The sequence below is a fragment of the Pholcus phalangioides genome, unplaced genomic scaffold (assembly GCF_987345545.1).
Source record: "Pholcus phalangioides strain wild (caught in Gottingen) unplaced genomic scaffold, Ppha-v1.0 ptg000015l_1, whole genome shotgun sequence".
NCBI lineage: Eukaryota > Metazoa > Arthropoda > Arachnida > Araneae > Pholcidae > Pholcus > Pholcus phalangioides.
The window spans coordinates 61,032,327-61,046,128 of record NW_028301608.1 but is presented as its reverse complement, the minus strand read 5'-3'; the positions used below and the strand labels follow the sequence as shown (position 1 = coordinate 61,046,128).

General features: G+C 34.6%; 1 protein-coding gene across 10 annotated transcripts in view; it reads right to left on the bottom strand.

Moving 5' to 3' along the window:
* Nucleotides 1-2,152: 2,152 nt before the first annotated feature.
* LOC149076405 (uncharacterized) overlaps nucleotides 2,153-13,802 on the bottom strand; it is a 71,713-nt gene continuing 60,063 nt past the window's right edge. For all 10 annotated transcript variants that reach the window (XM_089243954.1, XM_089243947.1, XM_089243955.1 and 7 more), the window contains 4 exons: nucleotides 9,512-9,625; nucleotides 7,429-7,916; nucleotides 5,018-5,286; nucleotides 2,153-2,713 (listed from right to left, as the gene is read on the bottom strand). In XM_089243954.1, the coding sequence (XP_089100080.1) occupies nucleotides 2,700-2,713; nucleotides 5,018-5,286; nucleotides 7,429-7,916; nucleotides 9,512-9,625 (885 nt within the window). In that variant the 3' untranslated portion in view covers nucleotides 2,153-2,699. The remainder of the gene's footprint in view (nucleotides 2,714-5,017; nucleotides 5,287-7,428; nucleotides 7,917-9,511; nucleotides 9,626-13,802) is intronic.

Sequence of the window (13,802 nt, the reverse complement as noted above, 5' to 3'; positions counted from 1 at the left end):
TATTCTGCTACCTCCCAGAAAAGAGACGCACCTCCTAGTCGACGTCCCCTTATAAAACAAAAAAAGTGATAATACATGCTGCCACGTATTAATTGTAACAATATGTTACAAATTTATTTAATCATTTGGATTTTAATATCCAAAGTCATTCTTACTTGTCCCTTATCAAAGAGGGATCTTGTCAAGACCAGTATCAGACCTAGAATTTTTTTCCCTTTTATTATATGTGCAAAGTAACAATTTAGAGGGGAGAAAAAAAAATTTACAAGAAAATTTTATTCATCAATGTGTCATGGGCTGTCACATGCTTTTTTCGTGCAAGAAATATTTCCGTATGGCTTGAAGGTCTACACACCTTATTGAAACGATGTATACCAGGACTGGCAATTAGCAAAAAATACTGGGCGCCAAAAAAAATGTTCCCTTAAAAAAAAGGTCCAAAATAATGCTCCTTTTGACTTTTTTTAGGGCATAGTGACCCTTTTGAATGTTGACACAATAAATTCCAAACATTTTGTGACGCTCTCAGCAGTTTAGTCAGGGCCGGTTAGACATTTTTCAAGTGTAAGCGAATAAAACAATCTTCCCCCTCCTCTTGAGTTGGCGCCCTAAAAAATTACCCCTCCCCCAGTTGGAGCCTTCTGCAGTAGCATAGTTTGCGGAATTATTCAGACAGTTCGGCCCTGAATTTAGTAATTAAATTATACAGAAAAAATTTCTGTCGCCAATACCAATACTTTTTAGTTGCCATGGCACTTGGGATTTGTCTGTTCTGATTTACACCTTCTATGGCATGGGCAGATATGCGGGTGGGGGGGGTGATCTAATATAGCTATATGTGCATATAGGCTACATATTGACCTGGCTCTGTCCCTTCCAGGGTTTTAGCCTGTTAGGGGTTAAATCATGCTCGGAGGAGTAAGTGATTTATCTCTCTGGGAGGCCATCCTATTCTCGAGTTTTGTACCACATGCAGTGAAACTCCTTTATAATGATACTCGAAGGACCAAAGAAAGTTAGCATTATACAGGATTTATCTCTCTCGCTAAAGATAGAAATAATAATAATGTGGGAATTGCAACAGGAATACAGAGCAATATTGTTACATTAAGGGTGGTGCTCACCGACTATAGTTACGATTTTTGGATAGGAGATTGACACGAATTAGTTAAAAACTTGAATTTAACTGTTTGAAGACTAGACTAGGGAGAACAACGTCTGGCCCGTCAAGGGACTCCATCCAAAAAATTGCAGAAGAGAAATAAAGTTCTCAAAATTTTGAAAAAATTCTCAAAGGCAATTCAATCAGGGGATTTGTCCCAGGCACTCAGTTGCCATGGCTACCAAAAAGATTGGTATTGCTGCCTAAAATTTTCTTTGTGTAGTTACTAAATTTTACAGGCTGAGAGCAGCAGAAGATTTTTGTAGAATTTATAGCATGTATCTGCAAACATGAAAGAAGGTTACTATGTTCTGAAAAAGTTAAAAGCAACATTATTTTGGACCACCTCCTTTGCATAAATTTTTTTTGGCGCCTAAAAAAATTTCTCTGGCTACTAGATTTTTTTTTGGTTTGTCCAGCCCCGTATTTCACTATAATTAATCATGATAGTCATAATTACCATATTATAATTAATGGGACACGAAAATAACTATAGAACCTCTTTCAACATGAATGACACATCTGAGTATTACACGTTATTTGGAAACTTTTTTTAATTGGAAATATACCTCTTGGATAGGGCTGGAACTGGAGGGGGGGGGGGACAATTTTGGGTGAGAACAAAGAAAACGGTTATAAAATTATCTGATTTTAAAGTTATGGGAATGGCAAAAATCCTAGTCACCGCTTTAGCATTAATGGTTTGTCAGTAAAATGCCATACCCCCTGTTTGCTACGCACCTCGTACATATAATATCCCACTTTCTACGTTAGAAGAGACACTTTTGTGGAGAATTTAATTTTAAAATTAATGATGAATTTATATTTTTCTGCCCAATTTATCAATCACACACAGGAAATTTTATGTGCAAATACTGATTTTTTAATCACCGTGGAAACCTGGTATTTGTCAAGCCCTGCAGAAACGATAACTTTTGCAGAAGAAACAATACAAATTCAATGTAAAAGAAATTGCATATTATCCAGAAGTGTGTCAGAGATTAATATTTTAATTTATACATTTTGATGTTACAAGCGCATGTATGCCACACACCATATGCATTACGCACACACACACAAAAGAAGAAATTAGTCAAACCTTCTCGTATCTTAAAAATATTAATAATCTAATATACAAGTTTTGCATAAATTAAACTGGAATATAAGATTCGCTTTCCACATTTAAATCTATCACTCTGTAACCATGCAAGCCTCTTCATTGACCCGATAATGCAAATCATACAACTCCACACGAAGTGGAAAGGAGGAGAGGAAAGCAATTAAGTACACATCCATGGCTTTTGTCTATATATATTATATAATATATATAGTTACATGTGTAAATCTTTGAATTATCTCAAAACGCTTAAATTCATAACGATTTCTGATTTATACACCCATGCGAGGCATAATAACAGCAATGATGGTCCTGCAATATATCAGAGAGGACATTTGATTCGAGTGATATAGACTATTGTTAACACAGCTACGCTGAAGATCCCCCATAAGATGGGATAGATGCCAAGGTTTTCTTCATTTATGTTAGTAAATCTGGAAGAAGAAAAAGCAATATATCATTTTAAAGGCAGGTAAAAACTACCTGCATAAAATTTTTATCATAAGCTGAATATAAATTTTTTGCCATATAAATACAATAAAGCCTCATTCCACAGAAAAACAAATTTTTTTACACTCATACTCATTGGCCATAACTAGGAATTCTTTGCGGGTCACTGTAAAAGTCGATGGTTTTATAACAGTGTTTTCGTTTCCCCTAAATTTTGTCATCCTCCTCAAGATTGCCATCTAGGGCTATTGTCTTAGCAGTTGCCTCCTCCTTTAGTTCCGTCCCTGCCCATACTATAACCAAGTGCAGAGATGCCACTTTTCACGATTGGAAGAGCAGATGACTGGATATGATGCACCAATGAATTTTAGAAAAAAAAATTCACAGGCCTCTTGCGGGGGGGGGGGGGGAAAGAGATCAAACAATCATCTCCTCATTATCCGAGCGAGTGCAGAAGTCAATTCCCCCCCCCCCCCCAAAATATGCATGTTTTCATTATGTATTCCTTGTCATCTATACTTCATATCAATAGTGGAGAATAACATCACCTCTCGACATGTCACCAAAGGCTATTAGCTGAGTTGGAGGGCTGCCTATTGTGCAGTCCCGCTCAGCGTGCATAAGCTTGAAGGAAAGAAAATATATCAGTGATGTTGTCACATAGTGGTATCGCACACTCTCCCAGACAGAATGCAGAGGGGATGGTGGTTCGATTCCTTGCACAGGCCTGTGAATTTCTGCATCTTATACCCAGTCATCTATCTATACTCTGCACAACCAAATGGTTCTAAAACTTTTGCCACCCACAGCTCCTTTGCCTTGGTCGTCGTTTATCTGTGGTTCCCCAGAATAGTACCCGAAAGAATCACTTCATAGAATTGAATAAGCACATATCAATACTAAACTCTCAGTGAAGCCTCCAACAAAGGTTGGCAATGCCCACTTTGAAAAACTCTGTGATAACCTATTGATGGTATTAAGAAATGTGTTGTTTATAAACCTGACCCATAACACTTTATAAAGCTGTGTTCCACAGACCAGAGGCGGCACAAGCACCATAACCCTGATCCACTTATCCCATTGTCGAGATCTCTCCCAGACTGGTGCTACACGGCAAAGTCTGGCCAGAGTTGGTCAGCAACCAGATTTGAAAGCTTTTGATTGACAAATTGAGTAAGAAAAAAAAATCAGAAAAAGTCTCATTTTTCATGTTATTCAAATTAAAGTGGATAGATAGCGCTTACTTCTTCCTTTTTATTCCCAGAGGATTCGGGTATCCAAAGCTATGCCAAAATTGAGACCATTTTACAATGATCCGTGTGGAACTGTTAAATGACATATAGTCACAATATGGTCAAGTCACATAAGTCAATAGTCACAATGAAATTAGTGATAAGTAGTCCCTGTGTTTCAAATGTTGAGAAATACTGCTTTGAAATTTCATTGCATTAAATCACTGCACCTAATCCCACCCTCGCACCAGAAAGCAAGTTGTCATTCAGTGGAGATGGAATCGGAAGTCACAGCATCTAACACAGGGATTCTTAACATTTCATGTTCTACAAACCCTTTGTGACAACAAGATTAAGTCCCCACCCTTGTTCCAATAAAATGAAGATCAAGGACCCATTTACAAAATAATATTCAGCATATACATCTATGCAAAAAGAAAAACAATGAGGTTATTGTTTACTCATCCAACCTTATAGACCCACTGAGATAGCCATTTTTTATGAATTTACTTACGTCCGCTGCTCTCACTGAAATTTAAACATGGGCTCTTTTATGCATCCGAGGATTAGAAACCACTTTTACAGGTTCTAAACAGACATTGCTTAATGACATGTCAAAGAAATGAATCTCATTAAAATCTCACAGTTGTGTGTTCCATCTCTATTCCATCACTTCACTAACCTGTGCAGAAACTTTGACATATTTATCAGGTTTCATAAAAGAAGAAATTTCTACATTAAATGAAATATTTTCAAAAAGGACAGCTTCATTGGTGTCAATCCAAACAATTTTCGGGGGCGCAAGGTAGAAAGCACTGACATAAATGACAAAACCCATGTATATTGATTATTAGAAGGAGCGTACAAGAATATCAATTGAAAATGTTAAGAACACGAGAAATCGAGCTACTGAGGGCGTGACGAAGAAAAGGGGTAAAACAGGATTGGAAATACAACAAAGGGGGAAAGATAGAATGTGGATCAGATACAGAACAAAACATGATTAATGAAATAGTTAATTGAAGCAGCAAAGATCACCACTGAGGCTTCACATACCTGTTATAGTATTTTCCTGCTTTTTTAGCAGGTTGTCACCTATCGAATGAAAAGGATCAGCTGCACTCATATTAGAGTTGACGATATCTACATTGAACATATAGTTGTTGTTGTGGGAGACAGAGGATGCATCTCCAATGCCAATATCGATCAGCTGGTTACTCGACGTTTCGACTCTGGTTTCTTTCACATTATTCGCTAAAGAATCTGATGATTGCTGCTCAGCTACAGAAACTTCCTCACTCAAATTGGAAGATCTTTCTTCTGAACTGCAAATAATGAATAAACACATTAAATATTTTCTAAAAAACATCTACATTTGTTACCCATATGTTCAATTAAAAATAACAAATACATTATAATTACTTTCCATATAGAGTGGATACTCAGTACAAGTGATCAAAGTTACAAGAGAAAAATATTCAGTAAAAATGCACCAACTTGCAAGCAATTATGCATAAAGCATACAAGGATAAAGCTCATTCATACGAATGAGCCATTGAATTGAAGCCATTCAATGAGTCCAAACTGACAGTGTAGTCAGACCTTACTTTGCCATGTCTCCCGGAAAGGGCAGAAGGCTTTTGAATCTCTATTCCTGTGGACTCCAGAAAAATTTAATATGTACATCTCCCATATTTCAGCTGTGATGAAAAAAAACCATTCCCAAAGAATTTATCCAGAAATCTGTTGCCTGTGTTTTCCTCCCCTCAAAATGATGTCACATGCATGAAGTAATTGTCATTGTGCTAAATTAAAAGGAAATGTTTCACTTTTGCAAGAAATTGGAAAAATTTCACCAAACAGTCATCATCAGTTCGGCAATTTAAATCAGAGAGATGAGTTGTGTATTTGATGACCATTAAATCTGCCTGTTCCTTTGTTTTCGCCACGATGGTTTTTAATTGATATTTTGGGCAATGCGATCTTGATTTGAGTGTAGTTATGACAGGTAATTTGACATACGGTTGGGTGATTATTGTTGCTTCATGCCCAGAAGCTCTTCATATGTAATTTTCCAGCAATAATTGGTAATTTTGTTGGCAACATTTGTGACAAAAATTGGCGATGTACTGTATCTTGCCCCATTCCAATTTCTCGCATTTTTCTCAATGAAATAAGAGCACCTTAATTATGATGTTTTTATCATGAAATATATACTTCGTTCACTGGAATTATTTGCAGTAGCCCTTTATTTCCCTGCCCTTCCAGAATTTTTGGAAAAAATATCCAATTATTGCTAAATTAATTTTTTTTTGGTGACAATTAGTGATATCCCATACTTGAAGTCACAATTTACATGTATTGTTCTCAATGCAATATATAGTCAATCTGTAGATCCAAGACTTCATTATAGCAAATACGAATATGAATAAGAGATATACACAGGATTGAATAATTTTTCTTTCTATTGGAATTAAATTATCAAGTCTCTGCCTTTGGTCAACAGCTTCTCAGGCCACTTTTGGTCCAAGGACCATAGGTCGACAAATGCCGAGATAGATGGTTTACAAGATGTATTTGTGACAAATATATTACACATTTTCCCAGCATCTCACTGAATTGTATTTCCTACACTCATGCTCGAAAGCTAAGGGACAAACTGATAATTCCTCATTGTAATGATATGATGATCCAGCATAAATTGCTATTGGCACCCGCATCGACCTTCGTGTCTTCACTAGATGTTCAGAGATGGCAGTACACTATCGAGATAGCATCCTTGCACCATATACTCATACCATTTCTTTCTGCAACGTGACCTGATGCCATGTTTATGGACTATAATTGAAAATTAACACAGTTTGTATTGTCAAGCAATATGTGTTCAGTCTGAAACAATGACTCGTATGGAATAGCCTCCCCCTTTTTTTTTACATGAGTCCAATAGAGAATATATCAGACATCCATCGAAAATACGCAACTGCTGTCCATGACCCTTCCCAAAGCTTTGGTGAGCTGTGGACCCTGGTACCACAAAATGCAATTGATAACCTTATTATTGGTATGGATTGACAAAAAAAAAAAAAAAAAGATTAAAACATTGCTTTTATAAGCATTTTTGATTTTGTTGCTCGACTTTTGAGCATTAATGTAGCATGGAAATCACCAGCTGATAAGCGCTTTTGATAACAAATGACCATCACTACCTTTCATTGCTTCTTCCATGGCACCATCTCAAGATAACAGAAGATGACTCAAATAAGTTAAATATGTTAACCTGAATCAAATTTTTCCTTATAACAGAAATGATGTAAAAAATTGTATTACTTGCAACATATATTTTTTCGACACTAAGGTGCATGTGGCTGCCCATGTGACGATTTTTCTGTGAAATATGAATCTTTTTTTTAAAATTTAGTAGGGGCAGAAGTATGCTTAACCATATTCTTGAGACACAAATAGCTTACCATAATGTCAGAGAGGGGTCTTCATGATTGGTGTAACCATTCGTATGTACAGCAGCAGCAGTATCACAAGTCCTATTTGGCACAGTTGTGTGAATTCCATTAGAAACACCACTAGTTTTCGCTTCAGACTCATTGATATCACTATGATCAGAGATTAAACCGTTTTTGACACTTGAACCGGTCATCAAGTCAAGACCGCACTGCTCAGCAGTTTGCTGGTCATGCTGTGAACTGGACTGAGCAACAGTAATCACACTATCACCGAGACTAATACTTTTAACTACAGAAGTTCCAGATGCTTCCATGAAGCTTGTCGTAGTAGTAGAGGTGATCATACTGCTGGATATCACATTCACGTCACTAGCTTTCCTCGTTTCTGAAATGGGCAAGTTTGCAGTGGCTGGGTCTGCCTGCTTGTTACCTCCAGATATGGCATCAGCTGATTGACTGCCTCGAATTCGTGTTCTGCTCATTATCTGTTCAACTCTCTAAATAATATAAAAGAATATTATTATTATGAGAGATAAATCACATGAATATGTATCAGAAATTAGATAACACTTGATTTTATTTCACTTTATTCAAGCATATCTGCATTTGATAATTGAATTAATGTGGATTTATACATCGGGCACTTGAAAAAAAAAGCAGGCCACACTCCAAGAAGTATAGTAGAGAAGACACAACACCATAAGTTTTTTTTATTGTGAATGTATTGTCAGAAATGAAAAATAAAAGCGTCAGATGGCACAAAAAGCACCTACTTCATTTACATCAAACTTCTACCCTTCATATACTTCATCATAATTCACTTCCTCTCAAAAAAAAGGATCCAAATTATAAGAGGCAACAGAAACCACAGGCATTATAATTGTTCTGCCACAAGATACTTGTGCTTGCTGCACCCCTGACATTTCATTTCTAACCATGCATGACCTGACAATAAAATTATAGTCCCCGGATACTCTGGTACCATTAAAATTTTTAAATACGTCTTCTTTTTAAACACCCTTTAAAATATCAATGGTGTTCAATATTTAACCCCTTAGCTGGTCAATTTTTTTACCAGAGAGTGAAGGCCACTTCATTAGATTGAAAATGGACTACTTAAGTGATCTCTATGCATGAAATATGCTGTGGGCCACTTTAGTGTTTTTGGAATGTGCTGCAGGTAACTGATCTGCAACAGTGATCTGAGAATATGATGCAGGCCATTTAAAAGATCTGTACTGTATATAAGCCATGGATCACTAAAGTGATCTGTAAATATGTGACGGTTGCTTAAGTGACCTGCAAATGTAATATGCTGTGGGCCATTTGAGTGATCTGGAACTGTGCCACATATTACTTAAGTGATCTGTAAATATGCCAGGTTCACTTGAGTGACTTGTGAATATGCCGCAGATCACTTTATTGATCTGGAAATGTGTCCCGGCCAATGAGATATTGTTCAAGTAGGACATGGTCTGCTTGAGTGATATGGAAATGTGTCGCAGGTCAGTGATCTGTGAACATGGAATGAAAAAATAATTCCAAAAAAAAATTTTTTTAATCAATTTTTTTTATTTAAATCAATGCATTGAAAATACTTTTAGAGCAGTTTAGCTAAATGTAAGTTCAACTCCCTATATTTTTCTGCAATTTTTTCCACGCAAAAAATCTAAAAATAGAGCAGCTTTCTTTTTACACTGTGTCTAGGGATTAAGTTTTATTATTAAATTGTTATTATTACTCCCCAAAGATCTTCTACACTTCTTTCAATCACGAACTTTACCACATATCAGCAACATTCATACCCTACCAGGGGTTACTTTTACTTGAATATCATTCAAGTTATGTAAAGAAAAAACAAGATTTTAAATTTTGTGATTTAAATCAATGATTTTTTAAAAGAAATCAAATGATTTAAATTGTGATTTTAATCATGATTTAAATCGGCATAACCTGCCTGTGAATGTGTCTTAGTTCACTTTTACAAAATTAGGTTCATGGGCCACACTTGGCCCACGAGTATGGGTTGAATATATATGCTGTATATCATTCAGCAAGTATATTTTTGTATTATTCAACATTGAAGTCTTACTCGTTTTCGTTCAGCTCGCTCTTGCTCTTCTTTTCTGAGTTTCTCTTCAAGTTCGAGTCTTTGTTTCAACGCCTCTTCTCTGGCTTTTCTTTCCTGCTCTTCTTTCTCAGCTTTCTGAAATTTGAAAAAGTCATGGCAATCAATGAACAGGTAATGCTGATGTAATTGAAGATTACTACAAATGGCGAATAGAAAACAGCAGTTAAACAAGAGGTTATTCATCAAATTAAACAAAACATCTCATATAGATCAACATAGCTGGATAACATGTCTTTGTCCCGCAATTCAAAACCAGCTCCAAAGTCCTGGTCTAATTAGCCGATCATAATGCATAAAAGTATTAGTGAAAGAAAATGTTCATGTCTTTATACAATAGGGCATAAATGGAGGAGGAAAATGGACTTGGGTGGCAACAGCCACGGAATGAAGCGCACACACGTTTCTTAGTAGCTCTGATTTTTTTTGTTTTTTTCGTTTAAGTACTTGTTTGGTTCTGAAGCTATTGTTGATTTTTCGATTTAACTAGGCCATGAATACGTATTTTAAACTTCATTAATATTAAACTACAAAAAGGGTAAATGTAATTATGAGAAACAAGGAGAGTTAAATTATAAGCAATATTTATTTATTATTATTTTTTTTTTTTTGAATTTGTGTATGGTGATGTACAGCTATTGAAATCGACGAAACTGCATTGATTTGACGACGATATGGATATATACTGCAAGATTTGTAAGGGACAAATTTTCGACCTCGTGGAAGTTTTCAGGTGCTGTGAGTGTAAAAATCTATACCACCCGTTGTGTGTTGGCGTCTCTGAAGCGAACTTCAGAAAAAGGAAGGACAAACAAAACTGGAATTGTGAATCATGCAAAGAGTCATTGGGAAATCAAGAACAAAAAATTCTGGAGATGATCAGATCCGAGATGAAAAAAATGACTTCCGAGATCACAAAGAAACTAACATCCGAATGTAAAGAACTTAAAGCTGAGATTTCCGAGCTAAAAAAATCATTGGAATTTAACGACAATGCAATAAGGGATTTGAAAACCGAATTGGAGGAGATGAAAGATGAGCTGAAGGAAATAAAAAATGTCAACTACAGACTGCAAAAGGAAAATCAATCGTTGACACAAAAAGTTGAGAATGCTTACACAATGCTGGATGACATGGAATTACGATCGAAGTCATCGAACATCGAAATACAGGGAATGCCAGAAGACAAGGGGGAGAACCTCCAAAATTTAGTTACTAAAATCGGGTCCCTACTAGAGGTATATCACTGTGAAGAAATCGTTAAGATGCATCGTGTAAATTCGGTCAACAAGAATAAAGCTCGTCCTGTCATTGTGAAATTTCGTGACTCTTCGATCAGAGATAAATGGATTCAAGCCGCGAAAATTCGTAAGGGTTTGTTGGCTAGTGAAATAGACGATAAGTACCCTTCGACTACGCTGTTTGTGAACGAACATCTTACAAAAAACTTAAAGAATCTGTTTTATGAAGTGAGACAATTTAAAAAAGCCAATTCATACAACTACGCTTGGATTAGGAATGGGAAAATACTATTGCGAAAAGGTGACGGTGATAGAGTACATCACATTAGAAATATCAAAGATCTGGACAAAATAAACATTAAAAGCAGTGAATCATCAAGTGAATGAATACGAGGTAGGTCCGACGTCACCTTATCTTGACTCAATTGATATTATAAATGAATTTTCAAATGAAAGTAAAATTAATATTATACATGTAAATGTCAGAAGTATGCGTGAAAATTTCAATCAATTGATGATATATTTAAAAAAAATAAATTACTCATTCGACTATATCTTATTAAGTGAAATTTGGATAAAAAATGATGAAATAGATTTATATCAAATACCCGGGTATTATATTATTTGTGAGACAAGAACTAGGAATAAATCCGGAGGAGTAATAGCATACATAAAAAATGTTCATGCTGCACAAAAAATCGATTTGCATATGACTACAGCAGAAATAACTTGTTCATATGATTCTAATCTCGAGTTGTGTATAATACTGATTTATAGAGCACATGATTTCCAATCGAATTTGAATCCATTATTAGCAATATAAAATATCAAAATGTAATTTGTATGGGAGATTTCAATATTGATATCTTAAAAATAAACTATGAATCGGAGGAATTAACAGGCATGATGGCGAAAAATGGATTTTTGTCTTATACTAATACGCCTACCCGATCAACATCGTGCATCGATCATATATATATAAGAAATGCAAAATTAAACTGGCAGTATGAAACTGCAATAGCCAAAATTCATATAACTGATCACTGGCCATTACTTTTAAATGGTTATAATGCTGAAAAAACAAAAATTACAAAATCTGAAACTCATGAGCAGAACAACATTGATAGGGTTGATTATGTAAGCTTTGAGACCTGCATAAAAAATTATAAAGTGAATGAAAATGTTTTCTCGGAGAAAAATGTGAATATATTATACGAAATATTTATTGATATCATCTACAAACACCGTTGTTTCTGGATGAAAAGTATTAAAAATAATAAAAATGGAAAGAAAAATGAATGGATAACGGTTGAACTAAAAAAAATGATTGATATTAAAGAGAAATTATATAAAAAATTCAAGCGAAACGCACATAATCAAGAAGCCAGGTTAGAATACAAAAATTATGAAAAAATGCTGAAAAAAAAGATTAGATATACCAAAGAGGAATATTTTTACAATAAATTTAATGCTTGTGGAAACGATACAAAAAAGCAATGGAAAATCATTAACAACCTAATAAATAAAAATGAGAAAATAATAAAGATACCCACTGATGAAGATCTCGGTATTGTGGTAGAAAAAATGAATGACTATTTTATTAATGTAGTCAGCAATGAATCAAATGAGACAGATACTGATAACGATCATTGTCCAATTCAAATGTCTTATAACCAAATTAATTCTATGGTTTTTACTCCACTGGAAGAAAAATATGTTAAATACATAGTTATGAAATCAAATAATAACAAAGCAATTGGATACGATGGCATTAATGCTAGAATGCTAAAAATAGTCTGTAAACATCATCTGCGGTTCATAACATATATAATCAATACTTCAATTACTGAAGGTACTTTTATTGAAAAACTTAAATATGCCATTGTTAGACCTATTCACAAAACTGGAAATATTAATAATTATAATAATTATCGCCCAATATCGATACTTCCAATTATGTCTAAAGTCATAGAACGGGTTATGAAAATGAAAATTATGGATTTCCTCAACTCTAACTCTTACTTTGCAAAAAACCAATTTGGATTTCTTGAAAATAAAAACACAGAAATGGCAGTTCTAAAACTCACTGAATACATTTACAAGAATGTCAATAACAATAAAAAAACCCTTGCTGTTTTTTTGGATTTACGTAAAGCATTTGACAGCGTTGACCATAAAATACTTCTGGACAAAATTAATAAGGCTGGTATAAGAGGAAAAATACACGACTGGTTTAAAAGCTACTTAACGAACAGAAAACAGGCAATTAAAATTAAAAATGAAATAGGATCTTTTAAGCAAATAGTAAGCGGTGTCCCACAAGGATCGGTACTCGGAGCGATACTCTTTTTGATTTATGTAAATGATATACAACACCTACAAATGAATGGAAATATTATTAGTTATGCAGATGACACAGTGCTCTTCATTTCCGATAATGATAACCTAAACCTTAAATATAAAGCGGAAAATGATATGACAATAATTTCACAATGGCTAAAATATAATAAATTGACCCTTAATTTAAATAAAACTAAATTTATGCATTTTCAATTATATAATAACAGAAATATAGAACCAATAACAATACAATATCATGTAGGTCATTGCTCACGCAATGAGTGTCGCTGTACTGAAATTAAGGAGTCCGATGAAATAAACTATCTTGGAATCGTTTTTAATAAAAACCTTAAATGGAAAACTCAAGCGGTGACAGTAAGCAATAAACTAAAATACATCAATACCAGGATTTACTGCTTGAAAAATATTATATCCCCTAAATTTCTTCGTATTATTTACTTCGCATGGATTTTACCAGTCATACAATATGGTATATCGGTATGGGGCGGTGATTATGACTCAAATATAAATATAATAAGAAACACTCTGAGAAAAGTTGTGAATAATGTATCTGAAAAAATAAATATAATCCAAGACTGTCACAATGATTATAGATTTAACATCAATAAACTCTATCTTTACAAAATATTATTCTTTATTCAGAAAAATCCCGA